The sequence below is a fragment of the Paramormyrops kingsleyae genome, chromosome 10 (genome assembly GCF_048594095.1).
Source record: "Paramormyrops kingsleyae isolate MSU_618 chromosome 10, PKINGS_0.4, whole genome shotgun sequence".
NCBI classification, from domain to species: domain Eukaryota; kingdom Metazoa; phylum Chordata; class Actinopteri; order Osteoglossiformes; family Mormyridae; genus Paramormyrops; species Paramormyrops kingsleyae.
In genome coordinates, this window is record NC_132806.1 from 22,785,036 (window position 1) to 22,809,054 (window position 24,019).

The following is a 24,019-nucleotide window of genomic DNA, read 5'->3' on the forward strand; positions in this document are numbered from 1 at the left end:
ACAAAGACAATGTGACTCAATAACTGGTATTTATTAATAGCCTCTTTGTAATTCCATCAAAACTGATCTTATAAGGCAGGAAAGATAAGCCAATGCATCCAGAATTAAATATTTGAATTTGCTTTGTGATTCAAATATACCCTAATTTGTAATACTTGTGTTCTGAACACCCTCAACGCTAGTCTGACTTCAGCTGATAGGGGAGATTAATACTAAATTCACTTTCAGGAACAAAGAATTAGAATTAAAAACTGATGTTTAGCTAGAAATGACGGGCATGTTTGTGATGGTGTAAACAGAACTGCTGTGCGGGGGAGGGGGGCTGGGGGGGGGGGTGCAGTCCAGGGATCCAATCAACCGTCACTGGTGGGAGTAGTATAGTGCCCACACACAAAGCTGTGACAGTCGCACAATGTTCTTGCGTCTAAAGAATCGGCACAAAATGTAGCCAGATTGTTTTGTTCTTATTTGCAGCGGTAGACCATAATGGAGGATGGGGGAGTGTACTTTTGTATTTTTACAGCTCGTAGTGGATAGCGATTATGTTGAGGCGTAACGTTCCATCAAAATGTATGTCTGCGCGTCTAAAACTTGGTTATTAGCGTAGCTGACAAAGCTCATCATCCCCCTCCTGTTCTTGGAGGTGCATCTGTCTGAAAACTACGAAGTGTTATTTAACGATTCTGGACAAGCACAAGAGCAAGGCTGTGATGAAGACTAACGCCACACCAAATGGCAAGGAACTTTTTTTTTTTTTTTTTTTAATCACGATAAAAATAGCAATGCGGCACACTGTCTTTGACCAAATGTTCAGTTGTTTTTTGTGTGATTTGTTCCCTTGGCAGTGAGGTTAAAGTACCTACTTTGAGCACTTGATTTTCACAGCTAGGGTCACTCTGACCGTTCAGTTACAAAAAAAATGTCAATTTTATTTTTCTGAAAACATGCATAAATTCTTGTAGTTCTCAGTACCAATGAACTTGTGGGCGTACTGGCCAGCATGAGACCAGCATGATGACTAATTCATACGCAAGATATTCTAAGTTTAATTTGATCTTTTTTGTCTAAAACAGTCAAATCATGCAATTTAGTGTTTAGTGAGCAAACCTAAAACCATCAACATGATGTAGAATGTAATCGGCTTGATAAAAGCCTTTTTAACTACAAACTGAATACAGCCCCTCTGGACAATATCAGCCTTTAATCCTGATGCTGAATATCTTGGTAATATTTAGGTAGATTATTGCTCTATCTTATGTTCCTGTTGTGCTAAATTCCAAACCAAATCGGAAAACTAACCAGAACCGGACATTTCTGAAACGAGGGCCCGGAGGGTTTGGGACATCCTGGCACCTTCCTGCCCTAGCAGACCGTTTCAACAGAGCCGTAGGGAAAAGATTTATTTGGACAAATGAGACTGCTTAAGAGACACATTTGTAAATATAGGGGAGGCACAGTTTAGTTGGTTTAGACTGTGATGTGAAAGTCTTTCCTGGAACTGGTATGGAGTATGACATTGATTAGTCATGCTGGATGCTTAATCCATATTTTCACCAGGTCTGAAGAAAGTATAATCTGCCAGTGAGATATTTACCTTCGTCGGTACGTCTTAATCATTTCTGTTGACAATAGGATCAGCTGGCAATACACTGTGGAAACACACATTGAAAATATAGAAAGCCATAAAATAAACGTGTATCTTATTAGCGTGACAAATTTAACCTCACGAGTCTCACCATCACAACAAGTAAACAAAATAACCTGAGCATTAAAAAAAAAATAAACACTGTCAGGTTTTAAGCTTCCAGGTCCAATGGCAACCAAGATTCAGTTTTGTTTTTTTATCTGTAGCATAAACGTGGTGCACAGGGATGCTTGCACGCATTCATACCGAGATTGAAATGTCTTGTGCATGCTCCTGGTAGTGCCCTAAACACTTCTCCATGCTACTTGTATATTGAGTAGCAGCAAGGACCAGTTTTTCCACGAGTGACAGGTATAGTGGTCACGGGCTGAGGAAGCGATCAAACAACTATAGACGAAAGAAAAATCACTTGTTTACAGTTTGGTTGCCTGGCATCATAGTTACATGGACCTCCGATGTGAAAGGAAGGGAGTAAATCATACAACACTGCTGGACTTGTGAGGCCTGAGAGGTGAAGGTGCTCCCATGTGATGCTTGGTCCACTTCCGCCTGTCCCAACGGCACAGTAGCAGCATCTTGAAAGTGACCCGGAAGGATTTGTTGCACAGGGCGTAGCACATGGGGTTCACCGTGCTGTTGACGTAGCAGAGCCAGTAGCCCAGCTGCCATAGCCTCTCGGGCACGCAGTGCTCACAGAAGGTGGACACCAGCACCATGATGTTATAGGGAGTCCAAGTCAGGATGAACGCCAGCAGGATGGCGCTGAGCGTCCGGGCGGCCTTCTTCTCCCTGATGACGGAGGTGTTTCGTCTCTTTTTAGTTTTGGGCCACTTCAGCGAGGAGGGCTTAGCTGGGCCTAAGGACGACTGGCTGTCGGACTGGTGAGTGTCAGAATCTTGCACCCCGGAGTCACAGCAGTCTTTACTGCCTCCCAGGCCGTCATTCACTGGGATTAGGGGGACACGTACCACCATAGCACCTTTCTCATCCTTTTCGTTCTCCTCCTCCGACGAGGAGGATTCGGAGCCATTTTCGTCATCTATCTTCCAGCTCCCGTTGATCTTTGATTGTAAGTATCTCCTCCCAGAGTGTGATGGCGATGCCCCGTCCTCTTCCTCCCCCATCAGCAGCTTTGGTACGCTCTGCTGGGTACTGAAGCAGCTGTCCCTGCACTCCTCAGCCTGGGTCTCTTCAGAGCTGGAGCTGCTGCTCTTGGTGCTGCTCGAGAGAGCCAGCTGTGGCCTCGACCTCTGGGAAACGCGGCCCATGCCCGGCGAGCCCAGTAATCCTGCCAGCTCTCGCGCACGGTTCTCAGTCTCCCGGTAGATGCGCCAGTACAAGATGATCATGATGGTGACGGGGAGATAGAAGGCGGCGATGGCTGTCCCGAAGGTAATGATTGGCTCAGAAAGGAACTGGATGGAGCACTCGTTTTCCTCTACTGTCCGCTCACCCACTATGTACTGCCAAAACAGGATTGCAGGCGCCCAGAGGAAAAAGGAGATGGCCCAGGCCAAGCTGATCATTATGGCTGCTCGTCTGGGTGTGCGTTTGACCCTGTAGGTGAGGGGCCGGGTGACGGAGAAGAAGCGGTCAAAGCTGATTACTAGAAGGTTCATCACGGAGGCGTTGCTAGCTACGTAGTCGATCGCCAGCCAGATATCGCATGCCAGGTCACCCAGGGCCCAGCGGCCCATAATGACGTAGGTGGTGTAAAGGTTCATGGAGATGGTGCCCAGGATGAGGTCAGCCACAGCCAGGCTCAGCAGGAAGTAGTTATTGACAGTGCGCAGGTGACTGTTTAGCCGGAAAGCGATTATCACCAGCAGGTTTCCAATGATGGTTACTAGTGATAGTGGTCCGGTGATGAGGATGATCACAACAACCTCCCAGACGGTGTGACCACCCAGGGGATCAGCTGGAGTGCTGGGGACCTGGGAGGTGTTGGGAGGGTTGGAGGTGATGTTCATAATGCTGATGGAGGAGAAGTGAGAGGCTACAGCAATGGATGGAGCAGGAGGGTGGAGCCAAGCTGAAGGGTCAAGCTCAATGGCTTTAAAACTGGTCCCATTCTTCAGACACTGGAAGTAGACTATGGTGAAGGGGAAGAAAGAAAGAACTTTTTTAGGTTAGCAGTGGATTTTAATTGTAATTACTGCAATTGTAATGCCATTAACTGAAGGTGACACACAAACATACAATAAAACCTTTTCACAGTTTAAGTGCACCACAATTAGCTAGAAGTGCGCTGATATAAACTTTACAAGGAGGTGCTGATGCAAACACTTGGAGTTCTTCTAAGTATTTTGCTAACAGAAATACTGAGCAGACACACTCAAAAAAAGTTAGAGAATAAGCCAAGGCATCACAATAAGGACAGATAAATACCCTACCTAAAAACACAAACAGCAAGCACACTTTACCTCTGATAACGACCATTTATCCAGTCTACCTTCATACAGCCTATAAATGAGAAAATTTCTATATATCTATATCTATCTCTCTCTCTCACGTGCCTTCAGATTCTTCAAGTACCTTCTGCCTGTATATTTATGACAGTCAACCAGCAGGAACATGTCTCATACTGGGAATATGCTTGTCCCTCAAAGCATTCTCTTCATTCAAAGGGTGGCAATAATCAAAACTGACCACTGCCAGTGTGCATGCAGAGAGAATACCTTGGGCCACACCTTCCAGCAAAGAATGTCAGCCAAAGTCAGAGATCGAGGCAATGGGGGCAGGATCTCCCCTGCCAGTTGTCATTGGGTCTGAGTGATGTCAATCACGGTATATGGAACAGCAGTTCCTCAAATGCACGTGTGCAATATTTGGACTCAATCAAAATGCCTTAACTCACAAGCAACTTAATATTCATGAGTCAATTTGCATATCTTTTCAAATCTCTTGCAATGAATAAGGACAAATCCTCAAAATTAATATATTAATTTATATGCTAGAAATACATAACATTTTATCAGTGTTATGCATGTGACATCAAACATGCCTTTGTATAGAATTGCCCACAATGTAACTTTAATACTTTCCAGAACTGCATGAATATACACAAATCCTAACTGTAAAGCTACTGCCACAATTGCAATTGAAGCGGCATAACAATTTTTTTTAATTAGCAATTGCACATGCAGATACAGTGTTTTCATGTGTGTTGGCTCAGTGGCTCAGTTAAGCAATTAATGATGACAGGTAGCTAGCCAAGTTCAGGTGTGAGCTCTCGAATGAGACGGAATAGCCTCTGACAAAACCCTCTTCCTGCAGGCACACCCGGCTCATGGAAACCTGTTGCTTTTGGCACTGTATTGTCTACAGTTACTTTGTCTTTCTGTCACAGACATAAAAAGATTCCATTCATCGTCTTATGCCCTGAATCAATGACGAAGTCAGTAATTGCTTATTTTTCATTGTGTCTGGGGAATTCTGCTTGTATCACTTTCAATTAAGACTAAGCGTGAAGTGTGCTTTGTGCAATAATGGTGACTCTCATCACTTCTGTGGAAAAAAACCCCACGAAATGACCCCGAGTGCCTTAGAGATGGAGAGTTTCTTATGCTGCTTATTAATCAACATGGAAACCACAGAGACCAGCTGAGTCCTGGCGATCGTGCTCTGTGCATATTAATGAGAGTGCAGTGCATATTGGAAAAATATTTTTAAAAATGAAGCATCCATGGCTCTGATTTGTTTTTAGCTAAAGATTGCAAAAAATTAGCATTGTAATTATGTTGAACTTTTTCTGGATGTTTTTATCCTTTGTGTTTTGTAGAAAGAATTCATTGACAGCTTGTCTCCCCCCTTTTGTCCGCACCTGAAAATATTCTGGACCCCCCTCCCTGCCCAGAGTACCTTTACCTGGAGCTGGTCACCTTCCACATTCCTTCTTGTAGGCTGCCATCCCTTGTGATCAACCAGTGGGCCACCCTCCACCAACGTCACCCCTGCAAACAAACTAATCAAAAGTGAGGCTGTTAGCAGACAGCATAAAATTTTGCATGGACTCATTCCATTAGTTCACAGTCACAGTGACAACAAATGAGTCCAGCTACTGTGGGTCATTTAGCTGCATGTCAGCGCCAGTGACATACAAGTTAAGTCCGGCAGCAGATGTGTATGTAACAAGCACCATCCACAAGAGGCTAAAGTTGCGTATTATTTTTTTCATTCATACTCAAGAACAAGTTTAACAGTATTAACTTGGTGATTTTCACAATGAATAAAACACATCACGAGCTTGTCATGGTCATTTGCCAGCTAAGAATAATCTTAATTAGTAATTACTGTAAAAGTCTGACCTGTAATTGAGATGTTTTTAGGTAGAAATGTTGATGTGTTGGCGGACATAATTGACTTATATAAAACAAAAACAATATTTCATTTGCACATTCATTCAATGACTAATTTTGCCCTAGCTGTTTGTGCAAACCATAACCATGGTAATGGGATGCAAGCACATAGCTTAGTGTAATTACCTAATGAGCATGCTCTGTAAAGGCCAGCAAGGGTTAGGGTCACATGTCACACTATAACGATGCATGAGATAGTAAATGGCAGGGAGCTGGGTGTGTGCAAAATGCTGCGGAGGAGAACTCATTTTCGTTGAATATACTGAGGTGTTGGCTTTGGATGAGTGGCTGGGCTTTAAGGGGAGAGAGTTGTTCAATCTCAATTTCTCTTTGGCTTTACTGCCACAGGATAATTCCTTCCTTGGTCTAATAAATATGTATGGGCAGTGCTTCATATCATCTACAAGGTGGCCAGATGCCATGACATCATGCCAAAAGAAGAGGAGCAGCAAGACGTTGCCATAGCAGCCAGGGCTACTGCAACCCACTATAGCCCCAAGGCTTACTGCAAAGTTCCATGGTGACTTTGTGGAACGGGGGTAGTACAATTCCTAAAAAATAAACCATGCAGTAACAAAGGCAGTGGCGTTAGGGTTAGAGTTTCTGAATGCACATTGTTTGGCTCCTTAACTTATAACTTTGATATTAAAATGCATAGATAAGTAAATGAACCATTAGTTATTGAGTCTGTGAATTACAGGGAGAGTGGACAAAATAACAGAAACACCTAACAATGTATCATTATCAAGGACATAATAAAAAGGAGAGCTTCCCTTCAAGACTGCTACAATCCATCTTAGAATGTTGACATACAAGTGCATTGTGGGATACAATTGTGCATATTAGGACACTGGATCATTCCAAAGCTGGTAGAGTGATACAGGCCATGGAAATCTACTTAACATTGTGATTCAGCACTGCCAAAAAAAGTTCATTGATGCTTAGATGTGTTGATTGGGGTGGCCATGGTAGGCTATTTAACTTCTTAGCGTTCATGAAACTGCTCTTGAATTTATTTGAGAACCACATAGTTTTGTATAATGGCCTGATTCCTTTGCCAGTACATGACCAAGCAGAGCAATCCTCAGACCTAACAACTCCCACAAGATGGCTACCCACAATGTTTATTAGTTGCCGACAGACATTGTGGACCACTGCAGTCAATTCAGTATCTGTGTAACTCCAAATGTAAACCTATTCAGATGTAGGAAGAAAGGTGAAGGATGACACATCAGCATATTACGTTTCCTGTTACTAAGGGGTCCGGTCTTTCTGCTCCTACACGTGTTTATGCATCTTTGTGTGTTGGCCTTGCTTAGAAGCGATTTCTGAGCGGCAGCCCTGCCATAAATTCCAGCTTTGTGACACTCATAAAGCACAGCTTTTGATGAGAAAGGGTATCAGAGGTGCTGATTCACTTCTGTACTCAGTTTTTAGGCCGAGTGATGTTTGCCAACAATCCTGTGTCCACCTATCCATGTTGGTGAGAAACCACTGTCCTTCTTTGCCAATACAGTTTGCCACAGGCCGTTATCATTCTTGAGACAGTTCCCCTCGACACATTAAATCAGGGGTCCCCAACTCCAGTCCTGGAGGGCCAGAGCCCTGCATATTTTTGGGTTTCCCCTCATTTAACACACCTGATTCAACTCCTTGTGCTAATTACCACACAGCTCTTGAGCTGAATCATTTATGGTGGAACAGGGAAAGAACTAAGCTACACAGGGCTCCGGCCCCCCAGGACTGGAGTTGGGCACCCCTGCATTAAATGATTTTATACTTCTTGTGACCAATTCATTTCAGGCGCCAACTGTTTTATCAACTCTGCTAGGTGCCTCATGTTTCTCTGAAAACTCACATATCAAAGTGCTGTATTTGTAATTACAATTCATCATCGTTTGGGTCCTGTCTTACTTACACTATAATACTGGTTTCCCTAATTGATGTGCTGATACTACTATATACAGTGGAACCTTGGATTACGAGTAACGCGGCTTACGAGTGTTCCGCAAGACGAGCAAATTTTTTTTTATAAATTTTGACTTGGAAACCGAGCAAGTCCTGGTTTACGAGCGCCAAGTATCATCAAAAATCATATGCCACACATGTGCTCCTTGTTTTTCTTGTTTTTACGTGCGCTCAGCATCAAAACAGGAAGCGCATGCGTGCGCTTCTTGTTTTGACGCCGAATGCACGTCATCACAACTGAACCAATGGTTATTCACTTTCTCACGCTGTGGAATTGTGGGTAATCGTCTCCCATGCTTGGTTTCAGTCGGCATCCCTCACTCGTATAGTCAAAATTTAGTAGAAAAGCACCACCTGAATAAGGGCGTAGCAGTGCGAGCAATGAATCTGTTTAACGACAATGCAATGTCCACATTTTTGCGAAATCCAAAAGGAGGCAAAAGAGGCTGTCATTGGATGGGTTCCTTGTCAAAGTCGCACAAACAGAAAAAGATTCCAGTGAGCCAAAATAACCCTCCTCTTCTCCTCTCTCGTCTCCCTCACACCATACAGGATTCTTTTCAAGGGTAAAGCGCGGGTTAATTTGTTTTATGTATTTTTACTTTATATTTTGTATTAATAATTTTTATATGAATATTTTTGAGTTGTGGAACGGATCATATGAGTTTCCATTATTTCTAATGGGAAAATTCGCTTTGATATACGAGTGCTTTGGATTACAAGCATGTTTCCGGAACAAATTATGCTCGTAAACCAAGGTACCACTGTACATATTTTTGAGCAGCGATACTGACACTGCCAAGGGATTTTAACAGACAGAAACACAAACACATGAAATTAGACATGCAACTACACTTTCCAGTATTTTATAAGATTTATCAATTCTGAGCATGGAGCAAACCCTGCAAGCTCACAAAAGGTTAACGTCATTAACCACCTATTCCCTCCAAACAGACTATGATGATCTAATCAGCCACTACACTCCCCAGTTTCTGAAGCAGATGTCTGTTACATTAAAGTTTGCAGTGGTCCAGCATTGTTTCGAAGTGGGAGAGGCTTGCCCACTCTCCACCACTCATCTTAAATAAACAACATAGCATTATTATTATTTGCAAAGCTTATATGGTAATCCAGTATCACAGAGAATGCTAACATTTATTTTTTTTAAGGTATTCCTTCAAGGTGTTGAGCTCCCACAACCTGCATTCTCTTTGACATAACTCTTATGTGCAGAAGGAGATTGGTTAGAGTGCTAGATTAATTCCTGGGCAGTGCAGAAAAAAGTCTAGTTACAGCAGGTCCACATTAGTGTCAGCCTATGACATCAATGATGGCCATTGCCACAGCAACCAGTCTTGCTCATGAACTGTAGGAGGATTCAAATCAGAAAAGCGACAAACTCTTCTGTCCATAACATTATCATATTGTTCAGAATATTAAATATGCAGGGTCATTACGTTTCAAGACACCGATGAAAATGTCACCTATCTGACTGATCTTTGCTTGATCGTAGAATCAGATACAGGTATATTCAGTGAAAAATGCTCCCCCACTATCTTAATGTAATTGACCTCACTAGTGATTAGGAAGGACTATGAAACCGACAAAAATCCAAACACTTATGAATCAGACATGTGATATAGCAAGCGATTCTGTAATATTGCATATGATAATGGAGGAAAATACAATATAGCTATGAAATAATGCAATGAGCAGATGTCCTGCACTGCTCATTAGACACAGCTATGTTTTATTGCCATAATAAAAGACAAGTGCATGCACATAATAATCCTTAAGCAGTATATCACACTCACGTGTAGGCCTCAGCACGAGAGACCAAGGGTCAGTTCTCACCATAAGGGTCAACGTAGTATCACACACTGTATATTTACTTATGGACAAATGATTCACTGTCTGTAGAGCAACCATAAGCATGATGGATAAGCACATGCGTTCACAAGTCAAGGGCTGGCAGTTCAGGACTTGGAAGAATCCAGATGAAGTTCTCACTGGTAAGTTCATCTGAGCTGCTCTGGTAAAACACCATATAAACTGGTAAATACTAATACTTAGCAACAGAACAACAAAAACGACAAGATGGATGAGAAAGCGAGTTAGCATGTGGACCTGTGTGCACATTCGCTGGGTCTTGCTGTGAGTATCTCCAAGGGTGGTTTCTGTTTAAGCAGCTCAGACTCCCTAAGCTCCGTAAACAGCGCTGCTTCTCTGGCTACGGATATGTATCCTCCTCTTCAGCCCGGGGATTAAGGCCATTGGCGGGATACAACTTCCCGCCAAAGAGCTCCAACATTTTCATTCTCCCTCATCAATCTGAATGTCAACAGCTGCTAACATACAGAAGCTTATCATTATACTGTTTAATTAACAATTCAGATATAAGATTATATAGATGTGCCTTCAAAGGAATGTGAACCAACAATCACCTTGGTCAAGCCTATGTCCCTATGCACTCGGTCTGCTTGACTGTTGACATCATCCTTCTACAAGTCCACACCTCCTCATGTCTCCTATGAGGATGAGACAGATCCCTGTGAGGCTAGTTTTAAGTCTCAATTAAATCCATACATGTAGAATCTTGGGAGTTATATTAAGGGAAATAAATGCATACACTTGCCTACTTAAGTCAATGGACACATGGTTATGAAAAAATATCTTTACCTAAGAAATTTAATAGAATATTGGATGGCATCTAATTGACTGTTCCAATAATGAATTTGTCAAAGTAGAGATCCGGCATTTTTAACTTTTCTTGTGCCACGGACCCCTATGTCAATCTGGTCAAAGCTATACCATAGTCCCCCCGTATCTGCAGGTAATACGCTCCAAAGACCTACCACAGACAGCCAAAACCGTATTGCATGTTCTCTCTCTTGAATGGATGATTATGATGTTTTAGCCTGATTCTCAAGACATGATAGAGCAACGAAAAATATCATGTATCAAGGTATGACAGAGAAATGAAAATCACGCTTCTTATATCACTCAAAATGTTATTCATTTTTTCATACTGTGGTAAATCAAACCTGAAACCACAGATATGGGAGGGGGGGGGGGACTCATCCCTTCTTAGAATATACAAACATCTTCTGTAACTGCTTGTATGCATGATTGGAGGGGGTCCAGAGGCTCTGGGCACTGTTCTCTCAGGGTTCCTCAGGGTACTCTAGTTTACTCTAGTTTACTCCTGCTGACTGCTGTATCTGAATTGTTTGCCGTGTGCAAGCATGTGCCCCACAACGGACTGGCATCCCGTACAGAGCTATAGCTCATTCCTCCACATTTTCATGAACAAACTTGCACGTATCCCACTTCACAATGCGCTATAATGAGCTCAGATGCTGGAATTTCTCATTTAGCCAGAATTTTAATATTGCAAATGTAATGCAAAGTAAAAAGTAAACAATACTGCTCACCTACAAGCAGAAGTATTCAGATGTACAATAGAAATAAATTTGCATGCTAAGCAAAGGCATATAAAGTCAGAATAATGCAATAGACTTAGACTTACAGAGGAAAACAGATTGGATGAGGACTAGATAACAGGTGTTGTGACAAAATGTTAACACTTCAGCAAATCCTGACATTTCAAACAGATTTGCAGGAACAGGAAGTTCTTATACCGGGGAGTTATGTTTTGTTGCTTAGGCAACTGTGTTTTAACAGCAGAGGTTTTCTTAGAAGCTAAATCCGCAACTTATAGGTGATGAGGTCTTTGTCTAGAATATATTACTAACTGGATGGGAGACCACAGAACTGCAAAATCAGAATGTAATTTTAACAGATCCTTTTAACAGGAAACTTCATTACAAAAACATCCAGATAACGCTAAAGCTATAGTTAGGATTGGGAATTAAGCTCGCCCTCTCGCCTGAGGTGAGTAATTTAGACGAAGGGCGAGGATAAAACGCTGAACTATTGGGAAAAAAGCACGTTGGACTACATTTTTTTACTGAACTAGCCAAGTTGGCTACTATCAAAAATTCGTAAGGTCCAGTCCTGGCTACATCTGCTGCTGATCACTGCATTTACTTGAAAATGGTACTTTTTGCTTGAGTATCTCTTGCTTAATCACCAGCTACAGCCATGTGCAGATCAGTGCATCATGCTGCTTTTTAGAGGATATATACAAAAGGAAAAGTGTAATTTTGCTCCTCAGTTTAAGGTAAAACGGTCTATTTTGTTATTCCCTCAGGTTTCAGACTTTTTTGGTGAAGCAAATTTTGCTAATAACCAAGTAGGTAGCAGGTATTAATCAAAACAGAGAGACGTCACATGACACCGCACCCATCAGAGTTTTCAGGCTGACCTGGGCAAGCAGCGGAACCACAGACCTCCTTCCCGTATTCGTGACCAGAATCGCCCCCTGGGGCATCCTCATTAGAGATGTATCACATTCACCATCACTGAATGTTCCTTGTCCGGCAAGGCCGTTTGCTGCACAGAATTATCATATCTTTCCCACAGCTGCTAAAAGATGGTGGAATTTGAAGAATTTGGTTCAAACCAATGATTAGTACAATTCCAAAATACTCCTGGGCAAACAATCTCTAATGATACAAATAGCACATGCAGATCCCTGAAAAATAGTTTTGACATTTTTTCAACGGCAGGAATTGATAAAATATATCCAACAGTGACACCATCTTATCTTAAAAATTTACTAAAAATATAGTAAAAAAAAATATAGAAAGTAAGATCTTGACTAATTATATTTTCTGTTGATATACTGATATTCCTGCCCTGGAATAGCTCCAAAATCACTAAGTTTTGACTTTCTCATGTTTAAGGTAGTGCTGTGTTATAATTATAAAAATCGACACTGCAGTGTGGGGGGCATGATGGTGCAGTGGTTAGCACACCTCTGGGACCAGGGTTCGAGTCTGACTCCATGTGTGTGGGAATGCATGTTCTCCCCATGTCGTTGTGGAGTTTCCTCAGGGTACTCTGGTTGTTGCCGGACACCCCCGACAGTCCAAAAACATGCTGAGCTGAACTGGAGTTGCCAAATTGTCTATAGCTGTGAATGTGTGAGTGAATGGCGTGTGAGTGAATGGCGTGTGAGTGTGCCCTGCGATGTGTTGGCACCCCGTCCTGGGTTATTCCCTGCCTTGCACCCACCCATAGCTCCTGGGATAGACTCTGGACCCACAACCCTGTGTAGGACGAGCAGATATAGAAGATGGGTGGATGGAGAATACAGTAACCCTGCATAGGACAGTCAGAGGCAAGACTCACACCCAAGTCTCCTAATCAGAGGGGTACAACCTGATCTGAATCACCAACACGTCATTGCCACTGAATGAGGCAATTAATATCACAACACATAGCTAAACCTCATTAGACTCTACTGCTGGTTCGATTCTTGCCTCCGCGTGTGTGATGTTTGCATAATCCCTCCCTTATTCATGCGGGTTTCCCCTGGATATACATGTTTCCTCCCAAAGACATGTGTGCCCGTAGTGTGTAATTGTGCAGTGTCCTATACTATAGTGTGCTTTGAGTTCCTCGTGCCATGTTCTCCAGTGACACTTTACTGCATAAATGGTTGGACAGTGGCTGGATAACCTTCTCCAGTGGCGGTGTACAGTAAAGGTGCATATTCCTGCTTCATTTCCACAGTAAACGGCCTATAACGCTTTTGAAATGTCATGAAGAGACGTTTCTCTGTTCACATAACACCACAGCAGTTACTGCAATCACTTGGACTGATACAGTTGAACACACCACCCACAACTGTTCTTGAAACAATGAGTTACATCCAACTGAACTAGATTTAAAAAAAAAATAAAATAAAATTCAACATTATGCAATATTGAATAGTTCAATCCCAAACAAAAAAAACTAAATACACAAATAAAAATCACCCACCTTCTGGGACTAAGTGGAGGTTGGTAACAGTGCAGCTTAGTTGATATACAGTATATACCTGCTAGAGCGTCATACACAGAAACCATCTGATGGTCTTCAGTGTTTGACTTCGATGTGTATTTGTGCACCCAGCCTTGACTTCATCTGTTTACTTTCTAGGCACTATTGTCTATAGGACTGAGAAAAGTGAAATGTTCTCAAGTGACACATCCTGGTGGCATTAATGACAATTTTCTGACTGATTAAATTCCTTAAAAACAAACAAATTAATGTTAATTTTACTGCATATGCAACTTTGTCAATAAACATTTATCATGCCTAACATCACTCGTTAAGATTCCTAATAGTAACTTATTAATGTAAAATTAGATATTGGCTTGTTTCTCTTTCCTTTAAACATGATGGTTTGCATTCGATGGAGGGGCTGCCATGTACTGATGTTTAGCGAGCTTTTAAAAACTTGTTAAAAATCATCAAACGTTTGAGGCTTATGTTCTGACTCAACACATGTAAATTTCTTGCTTGAGTGAGGCTTCCAACGTGTACTTCCGTTAATGACCCCGATCCTGCCCTATTGACACCTCTAGTCCATGCCTGAGCGCCACAGGTCTGGGATCAGCACTAGAATACATCTTACATTTCCGTTGATAAAGAGGACCCCGATTTTGTACGATCTTTTGGTGCAACCATTGCTTGTTCTCTTCCATCATTAGCAATTTGCTCCAATGTCAACGCAAAAGAACAATCCCCGCCTCACGGACAGACAGACTTTAATTTTAGCACCAGCAACCAGGCAAGGGAACCTATGAAATTTCATTATTGGTCGTAATGACTTGCTAGCGAAATGCAATTTTATGACACTAGGCAATGCATTTAAACTATATTTAGTATGCTTATTTAATCTAATATTACTATTATCACTATAACATTTCCGATATTAGGCTATATTACGCAGAAATCACAGGCAGGCAAATAATTTTATTAATTTTCTTCGCAAGTTGTGGTCCAATAGGCAGCTGCTACCCAAAGCCCAGGTACTACCTATTCCAGTTGTGTGTATGTATTTTAACATTAACTTCTTTTCTAAATATATTTTCTTATGTCTTACAGAATGCATTACAGTGCTGTTACATAACTCGTGGAGCCGATACGGTAGTCTATTGTTCTAAGAAATGTAAAGAAGACAAACTTCCATAAATTACATAACATATATTAGAGTAAAATACAAACCAGTATTACTACACTCATTTAAGTGGTACGATGAACTACAAGTATCCTACGTTAGCGTGCTACTAGTAAATAAAAAATGCTAAATAAAACTAACAGTCATACAACTTCTTATTTTATGAACTTTTTCAAAAGAAATTTGTAAGGGTGATTTCGATATCTGGCAATCCTGTCTAACTCGACAGGCACTCCTGTGTTTTACCAGCTCAGTCTTTACTGCTACAGGGCGAAAATATTTATATAGACTGAACACATAGGTAAGTGAGCAGGTAACCTGCTGGTCTCTTACGCTCATCAAGTACTCGCATAAAACAGGTGTTTGTTTAAACGAAATTTGCTGTTGTCATCACTCTGACACTAGGACATCCCCTTAAGATGACAGAACAATCCTTTCATCAACATTTAATGATTTTCAGTGAATTTCTTGTACCTACAAACCACAGTTAGAAAAGTTATTTAAGTGGAAGCAAATTATTCCGACAAATGAGACTACAAAAAGAACATGGTTTGAACGTCTTTTATCACATTTCACTAGGGCAATTACAGATAAACACAGAAAACCATTAAAAACGCAACATAAATTACAGTAATGGAAGATATTCCCGTCTTAACACGCATGTGTTTTCCCAGGACGCATGCAATATAAAAGCATAAAAGCAACGACAAATCATATAATAAGTTGTACAACGTTAAAAAACTGATAGTTTACACACTAAACCAACTCTGAAACAAGCAAGAGAAAGGTACCTCGCTTACCCCTTCGCTACCTTTATTGGTGACATAAATGGATGTCTCAACCTGCACTGAAATCAATCTGAAAGTGCCTCAGCAAGCTAAACATTTGAATTACCCTATGCACCGTCCGTTTGCAGACCTGGTCCGAAGGGAATGAAAGCGAACAAGCTGTTAATATTTCCTCTGATTACAAACATGACGCTTACCGAAAGTGTCGGAGCTCAGATCGGCATAGATTCATTCCAAACGTGCCTCCTCAAAGCGAATCAAAGGCTCTGCATTCCGCTATTCGCGTCGCCGTCGCGGTCATTATACAACGCAGTGACCGTGTCAGGACGGTGACTGTGAAGAAGGCTGGGCGTCTGGTTAGAGGACTGAAGTAAAGCCAACGTACGACACCTACCCTACCAACAAGTGCAAATAGTGTGTCATTTAGCCTGCAGTACAAACACCATGTAGGTGACTAGGGACCTCAGACGTTTTTAACTACTTGTTAATCACTTTTCAGAATAATTAATCAAAATATGTAATAGAATGTTATGTCACCTTGAGCCATAACTATTAAGGAAGTATACATTTTATATTTTTCACTGTAAACGTTTACGATTTTCTACACATAACCATAGACACATCATATCTCATATTTAATTTCTGAACTAATGTGCGTGCTGATTAGCAATTTACTTATTTTAAACGATTCTTGTAAAAATGATTTATGCTGTCTGTGTTGAGAGAAGTCCTGGCACATTCACCTCAAAAGTAGTAGGCTATGAAGTTATTTTTAAAATTTTCATTAGAGGTTTTCTTACATAATGCTGTGAGTAATTCTGTCTCAGATGCCGACCTAGTTAAACACCCGAAGACGTCTTCTATCACTGATTCGTACTAAATCATACATATGTGTTATTAAAGGTCACTTCCATTATTTTTTATAGATGGAACACGGTGTGTGCGAAAATATTGTAAAAAGACAGTAAAGAACATAAGCGGTGATAACCGGCCAACGGAGTTCAGAAATGAGAATTAAGGGGAATGCAGCGGCCTCGAGATGGTGAAATCGCTATAGCAACCTAACACTCAAGGCTACCCTTGATGCTATACCCCCCTATACACCAATCAGAGGAGACTTTCAATTTACTCAAACTCGGAGAAAGTCTAGGAAATTATGACTGAAGAAGCAAGGTGTTTTAAAATGGAAAATATTAAAAATAGTAAACAGTTAGTGAATTTTTCATGCGTTGAACTTATAATACGAGTATGAGCATTAGTTCTGATAACAATATAAATACTGTTACAAATAGCCTACTAAGTTACTGTGGTGGGAATGTAGAATTTGTAACAGAAGTAAACATGTTCTTGATAAAAAGCAATGCTGCAAATATACAAAATGATTAAAAATTAAGTAATTAACAATGACCTAAAGAGGGCAAGCTGTTAGATTCAAACACAGGCATTTGGCTCAGTGAATGGTGAATGTGCGATTGCAATCACTCTGTAATTTTTGGCTTAGCTTGCTATGCTTTCACAGTTTCCAGTGCTACAGTATTACCTTGTGGCAGCACTGCAGATTGTGTCACAAGTGTGGCTCCTTGCCGGGAAGCTCCAGGGTCACTGCAGCGTCAGTAGGAAGTGCTGTTGACTGGAGAGCAGCCAGTTACTCATTAACCAATCCAGATCCTGCTGTCTTCTACTTAACTCCTCGAGGCAAACACATGGAGCAGATTGCACAGTCTGGAGTAGCAGCAATTTCACTGCTGTTGTGCCACTACATTCATGCTTGTGGCAAATAAAAATTTTGGATCTTGAAACTTGACCGAAGGGAGTTATGCGTGGTGTCCCTCCTTCCAAAACCAAAACACAAAAGACACTACAGACGCTCCTCTACTTACGAACTTTCAACTTAAACGAAGAGTCCAAATGTAAGTCCAAGTTGTGTTAATTGGGCTCCCGTTTCCTGTCCGCAACATCATTTTTTTTTCCCTGCATGCCAATTCCGCCTAGAACGACTATCCACTAATCCTGCCGCGCAGCAGTGTGACGTGCGTACTCCCAGCATCCTAGTTCTTTGTACTTGAGGATACCCTTAAAATGATGTTGAATAACGACTAACGAACATTTTAAGTTACGAACGGCCGTTCGGAATGTAACTCATTTGTAAGTAGAAGAGCGTCTGTATTCACATTTGCACTGGTCACTTTGATTAGCAACTTGTCTTTTTACCCCCATGGAAGGAAACTTTCTGTCTACTGTTCAGGTATTCCGGCTTCTCAAAGACGTGTTCATTGACGTGACAATTGGATCCATCCATTGTGTTGCTGGCGGTTGCCTTCCTCTTTTACTCTCAACTGTTCCAAGCATTATAGTTTTATCTGAAGCACAATACACTCAAAATATGACAGCTTTAGTCTGGACATTTGTACTTCAAGTGGATTTTCAGGATTGATTTGAACAATGTCCATTTGTTTCCCTTGATATCTGCTGACTCCAAGGTTCAAAGCCATTGATATTCTCTGTCATGGACCCAGACGGGTTTGGTGCGGGAACGTGGCATGCCACGGGCACAAAAAAGGTGGACGACCCACTGGCGACTCCAAGAACAACAAACGGGGTTTATTTAACTGAACTAAAAACACAGGTAAGGAACCTGCGTGAAGTTGCCCCCCCCATATGTTTCAGATTTCAACCAAACTGGCGTTTGTGCCGTTAAAATTTTTGTTTGTGCTGTTTTAAGTTTCTGAGATATAAATGTTTGTTTACATGGTGACGTCATCAGCGTGAAGTTGGCCCCCCATTTGTGCCTGATTTCCACCAGACCGATCGTAATCGTGTGTGCTGCGTTTGTGCTGGTTTGTGCCGTTAAAACTATCCTTTGTAATTCCTGGTAGATTTCTGGAATTTGGAAGTCAGTACTTTGAAGAAATCTATATCTTTTCTGATTTCGACTTCTCTTGTCAATTTCCCTTGTGGCATTCACATTGACATCTTTGGCCCTATCAGCTTGACCAGTTCTTTCTCAGGTTCCTCTCAGCTGACTTCCTTGAATTCTGTGAAATGTTCCTCGGGTTCTCACTCAAGGAGATCCAGCACCTCAAATCAGTTTTTTTTTTCCTGGATGGCAAAGGGTATATTCTCTAGCTCACATCTTGGAAGTCAGATGGCATTCTTCCTTTTTAGCTACACTTGGAGTTTGCATATAAGTAATTCATGGACTATACCACAATCAGCTCCTCACCATGCATTTGGTATTTGAATTGAGTTCTTCCATTGTTTGTCAATGAGATTGTAATTTATTTGATGTCTGTTAACTCCATCTGATGATATTCAGGTGTAATTACTATGCATTTGTTTCTCAAAGAATGTATTGGCAATGCAAAGGTCAATGGATTTTCAGAAGCTGTTTAATCACTTCCAGCTTAGTTTCCATTTCCATACTACCCTGCTGTATTTCCCACCTTCTCATTTCCAACTTTGGCATTCCATTCTTCAATTGCCAGCAATATTTCTTTGAATATTTGGATGTGCTATTTCAGCCTGACCTGGGCCATAAAACAGCTATTCTTCTGCTTCACTTGTTGGGGCATAAGCCTGCATAACTGCTACATTGAAAGGGTATCCAACGAAATGAATTGATATCAGTTGATCATCACAGCATCGTATATAATTACTAGTTTTCCTGACTGAAAGTGTCCATTCCATTTAAGTTTGCTATTTCCTATTGCTTGGGATGTCAACCTACAAGCAATCCATTTCTATCTTTACCACATCCAGATTTCCTTAGATCATGCTCTGTAATACTTTATTTGCAGCTTGGCATTTTCTAGCATGGCACCATCAGCAATTGGACACTCAATAGGCTTTGATCCAAGAGTGTCATAAACACCAGCTGTACTCCGAAGAATCCTTACCTCTTCCTCAATAGTATATTCAGTGCCATCCAATCTGATGAGCCCGTCTTTCTGGACTATATTGTTATTTGTTCTGGTGTGTCTCTAAAAAGGTTTTCTTGTGTGTGTGTTTACCATCACTTTCTACCTTGCCGTTGAAAATAGTATCATTGTCATCACTATAGTGATCATTCACTGCAAATTGTAAGCAGTAGGTTTTGCCTGCACTGTCAGAAAAAAAGTATTAGCTTATACCTTTGAGGGTAGAATTACTTGTCCCTGGGGCTGTACCCTCAAGGCTCTGCCAGTTGTTCCCTAGCTGTACGTAAATGTACCTTTCAGTCTAATTTAAGGTACAGAAATGGACTCTGAAGAACATTTTTGTGCCATAGGGGGTACATTAATAAGGTTTGTACCTTGGGGAACAAAACTGTACCAGGGCTGCACCCTTTTTTCTGAAGGTCTTAACTTTGTTAAGATCTATCTGCTATGGGTGACCTAGGCAGCAGTTGAAAAACTCCATGCAACATAACAATTCACTTACCTGTTGCAGGCAAGCCTCCTAACCCTGACAAATCAACATACAATGCGGGGAAAGGTGAACAGAATGCCAGATGTGGAAAGTTCAGGTTCAGAAAGAACAAATCCAGACCAAGATTTTGTTTCAACCAACCAGTTGAGTTCTCTGCAACTGTGACTCTTTATACTCCACTGTCACTTGGGAACTTTCCGAACCTGAACTTTCCACCTCTGCAGAAAGCAACATTGGCTTTACATGGATACCATTCACCTGCGATCTGATCCCATTTTCATCCATCCAACTCCAGAAACCTCTTTTGATATCTAGTATATCTGTGGTTCTCACAGATATTGCAGCTACGATTAACCCCCTATATGTGACCCTAATGCATTCCTGGAAATTGGCACATAAGCTGAGATCTCCGTTGGATTTGTAATTACCATTCATTAAAATTGGAAATTAACCAGGCGTGCATGTTTAAAATTCCCTCATTGTTATTGGTAAGCATTAAAAATCATCCCTATTTTTGGTCATAACTCAGTAAAGGATATTAAATAATTTCACTTGTATCAAAGGCTTATCTTGAGGGATACCTCAGCTTATTATTTGAAGAGAAATATTAATCAATGCATCCATTTATATAAAGCCGTGGAAAAAATTAAGAGACCAGAGCACAATTTTTTGTTTCACTCACTTCTCAATTTATAGATGTGCATCTGTGAATAATATATTTTTCTTTGCAAACTGCAGTCTGTTTTTCTCTGCTTCTCATTAATGAAGGACTTCTTCCTTGCTTTATGGGACCTCAGTCCTGCTTCTAGGACCCTGATACACACTGTCTTAGCAGTGCACTTCACACCTGCACTTAATGTTTCCCATTCCTTCTGAAGGTCACTTGATGTCATCCTACAATTCATGAGAAGCTGTCGTATAAGTTAATAAGTTAATGGTCGCTTCCGCCGTTTACCTGGCTGGTCTCTGGTCGTTCCCGGTGTCTCCTGCTTCACCTAATTCTTGTGTACTGCAGTCTTAGAAATTTTGAACCTGGAAGCAACCTGCTGCTCAGCACAGCCTTCTGCCAGCAGAACCATGATTAAACCATGGTTTTAAAATGCAGATTTGTCTAAAAATACAGAGAATTTTTTTTTTCTATGGCTGTAAAACCGTGTAAGCAGAAGCATAACAGACGATTATTTAGGGTTGTTTCTGGGCTTGCCATTTTCAGGGATGGGAGCAACAATGAATCAAAATTTCAGGAGTTTTGAATGAAACATAATACATCAATAATACGAACCACTGGGGGCGATGGACAGATAAATAAAATCAACAAGAACAGTTAGTGTCACCTGACTCTCCTTCCCAAGATGTACTGCAGGCCCGCCCATCATTTTCACAACCAAATATATGTGGTATACATCATATGAACAGGATTAAGCATACAGGCATGTACTTGATGCCTCAGTATGGTTACGGTTTTCTAGAGTAAACTCCCTATATCAAAATCATGGCAAAACTAGGAATAACACAACTAGGGCCTCACCAACAGCTTTGACTAAACGTATGAAGGGACAAAGATTTTCAAGGCACTTTAAATCTGATAAATCTAGGGTTGTGTAACAGCTACCTGAATGTCCTTTGATGGATGTCTAACACTTTGAAATTTCAAGGGCTGTGCCACAAAAGATTAACTCAAATATAACAAGCTAGACTCAATATTTACATCCTAACAGTCCATCCGCAGTGAGCTGGAATTCTGTCCTACTCGTTGTTCATATCCTTGTTTGCCGTTTTGCTTCTTTCAGGACAATAAAATCGCAAAAAAAGTCTATTAAAAAGGATGTAAAAAGGAAAGGTGCACAAATCATCCCAGTAAGTCTATTTTATTTTAGGTACCACAGTTGTAGCACAGGTTTACATTTTAAAACATACTACTCATTGCAATTAATAACCGAATATAGAAAAGATATTTTTTATCAGGATCATATGACACACATCACACTAGGAGGACTGCCCAGAGGGAAACACACAAACTCTACATTTTTACAAACCACGCCTCTCCCAAGAAATTTCTGGAAACATACAGTAAGTGGGATGGTTAAAATTAGATGAAAAGAATGCACGACAAGGAGTTCTCATGGAGACTGAGTTGACTGTCACTGATGGACAGATACTGTCTACAGTTCACCAGCAACGAAGACTGTTTAACAACTGATTCTGGGTCAGAAAGCCTCATTGAACCTGTTTCGGCTAGAGCACTACAGTCATTTTAATGATGTTTAGCTGATGTCCTTATAAACCCTATTTGCACACCGGGGACCAGCCCATAGCTTTTAAGTATAACTATGAGCCCTATGAACCTGCAGTGTTCCAAGCAGATTAATATCGTGATACAGAAATGTCACAAGCTGGGCTCGGGGCATGTGCTCTGGCTTCAGGCAGGCACTTAGTCAAGCCCCTGTGGTTGTTTGTTCAGAGGACATGTTCCATTGGTGTAAACACCAAGGTAGCCATAAATTTTGCCACCGCTGCTGATCCCTTTGGCAAGTCTATGCTAATCCCTCCACCCCCCATTTGCCCCACACAGCAGCGGCAAGTACGAGGGGAACCTAGCTAGCCTGTCGGGGCGTTACGGATACAGCAGCGTCTCACACGGTCAGCAGAACCCACAAGAGGACGGCACTTAAGGACACAAAGATATTTGAAACTAAAACAAATTTAAAAACATACAGTAAAGCTCCAAAGCAGGAGAAGTTTTGAATAAGACTTCTTAATGTTGTTTTTAATTTGTTATTTTTCAAATATTAAAAGCCCATTTACAATCTACAGGATACGGAACATGGGACCTTTAAGAGCACTGATCCAAGTGTGGCGAACGCACTTGGCCTGCATTCTGGTATATTTTTGCCTGAAAAACTGATAAAGGTCCATATATTCTCACAGATCACTGTGGGAGGATTAATCATAAAGACAGTACAATGGAAATAAATTACACCCTTATTATATGAGGTTTCAGGTTGCTATTTTCAACCAAAAGAAAAGGAAAAATATAGAAATATTGCACAGACTGTTGTTTATTGCACTCAACAATGTACATTTTTTCGAACAATACAAGCATTGTGCCGAAATCTGAAATGACAGGGAGCTGCATTCCCAAAGGACCCCAGCCTCTGGAACACATTTCACATCACACCTTGTTAGCATACTGAGATTCATTGCTCAGCATTTAAACACACTTTTCACACCCCCTACCCAGCTGTAGACTCATGACCTGTTATGTTATGTTTTATCATTCCAGAGAGAAGTGGTTTGGGAGGGTGGGGGGGTGGCGAGAGTCTCCATGGGGGTGTTCTGCTATTGATGGTCCTCTCCACACTCGGGCACTACGGTGGACAGACGCCAGTAAGGAGACGCTAAGCAGAGCATTATGGTCTTTCATGCCTGCTTAGTGCGTGTCTGTGTGTGAGACAACTGAGAAGCCACCCCTAAATATTACCCCCCCCCCCCCCCAGTGTGAATACTACTCATCACAGTTGTTTAATTCTCAGGGCAATCGATAGAAAATGACAGAGGGCAAGCATGGAACAGCGGTGACAAGAATAAACAAGGCAAAGTGAAGGGAACAGGAATGTTTTCTTGTGTTCACTTTGGACTGTAAAGTTGTTGCGGCAAAATGGCAAAAACAAATAGCATGTCAGCTGTAAGAACAGTAAGCACAGTAAGAACAGAACAGTAAGAACAGTAAGAACAGAATTGAGTAAGAAATGCATTTCAAAATGTCTGAACTGCACATCTA

General features: G+C 41.3%; 1 protein-coding gene and 1 long non-coding RNA gene across 6 annotated transcripts; one reads left to right on the top strand and one right to left on the bottom strand.

Annotated features, from left to right (window-relative positions):
- Positions 1 to 1,683: 1,683 nt before the first annotated feature.
- LOC111859856 (muscarinic acetylcholine receptor M1-like) lies at positions 1,684 to 18,449 on the bottom strand. 4 transcript variants are annotated; one of them, XM_023842950.2, is made up of 4 exons: positions 18,043 to 18,449; positions 17,372 to 17,461; positions 5,513 to 5,609; positions 1,684 to 3,737 (listed from the first exon to the last, which is right to left on the bottom strand). In XM_023842950.2, exon 4 carries the CDS (start codon positions 3,613 to 3,615, stop codon positions 2,122 to 2,124), a length of 1,494 nt encoding a protein of 497 aa, XP_023698718.2. In that variant the 5' UTR covers positions 3,616 to 3,737; positions 5,513 to 5,609; positions 17,372 to 17,461; positions 18,043 to 18,449; the 3' UTR covers positions 1,684 to 2,121. The 4 variants fall into 4 exon arrangements, with proteins under 4 accessions (XP_023698718.2, XP_023698716.2, XP_023698717.2 ...); XM_023842948.2 differs by lacking the exon at positions 18,043 to 18,449 and adding an exon at positions 16,029 to 16,226 and having other exon boundaries at positions 17,372 to 17,870; XM_023842949.2 differs by lacking the exon at positions 18,043 to 18,449 and having other exon boundaries at positions 17,372 to 17,870.
- Positions 17,916 to 23,961, top strand: LOC111859858 (uncharacterized). Of its 2 annotated transcripts, none has more exons than XR_002841916.2 (3): positions 17,916 to 17,976; positions 18,312 to 18,457; positions 23,772 to 23,961. It is a non-coding gene; the product is annotated as an uncharacterized lncRNA (long non-coding RNA). The 2 variants fall into 2 exon arrangements; XR_002841917.2 differs by having other exon boundaries at positions 17,970 to 18,076.
- Positions 23,962 to 24,019: the final 58 nt, after the last annotated feature.

Excerpts from the sequence above, each read along its gene's own strand:
- LOC111859856 (XM_023842950.2), bottom strand. The coding sequence starts at position 3,615 with ATGAACATCACCTCCAACCCTCCCAACACCTCCCAGGTCCCCAGCACT.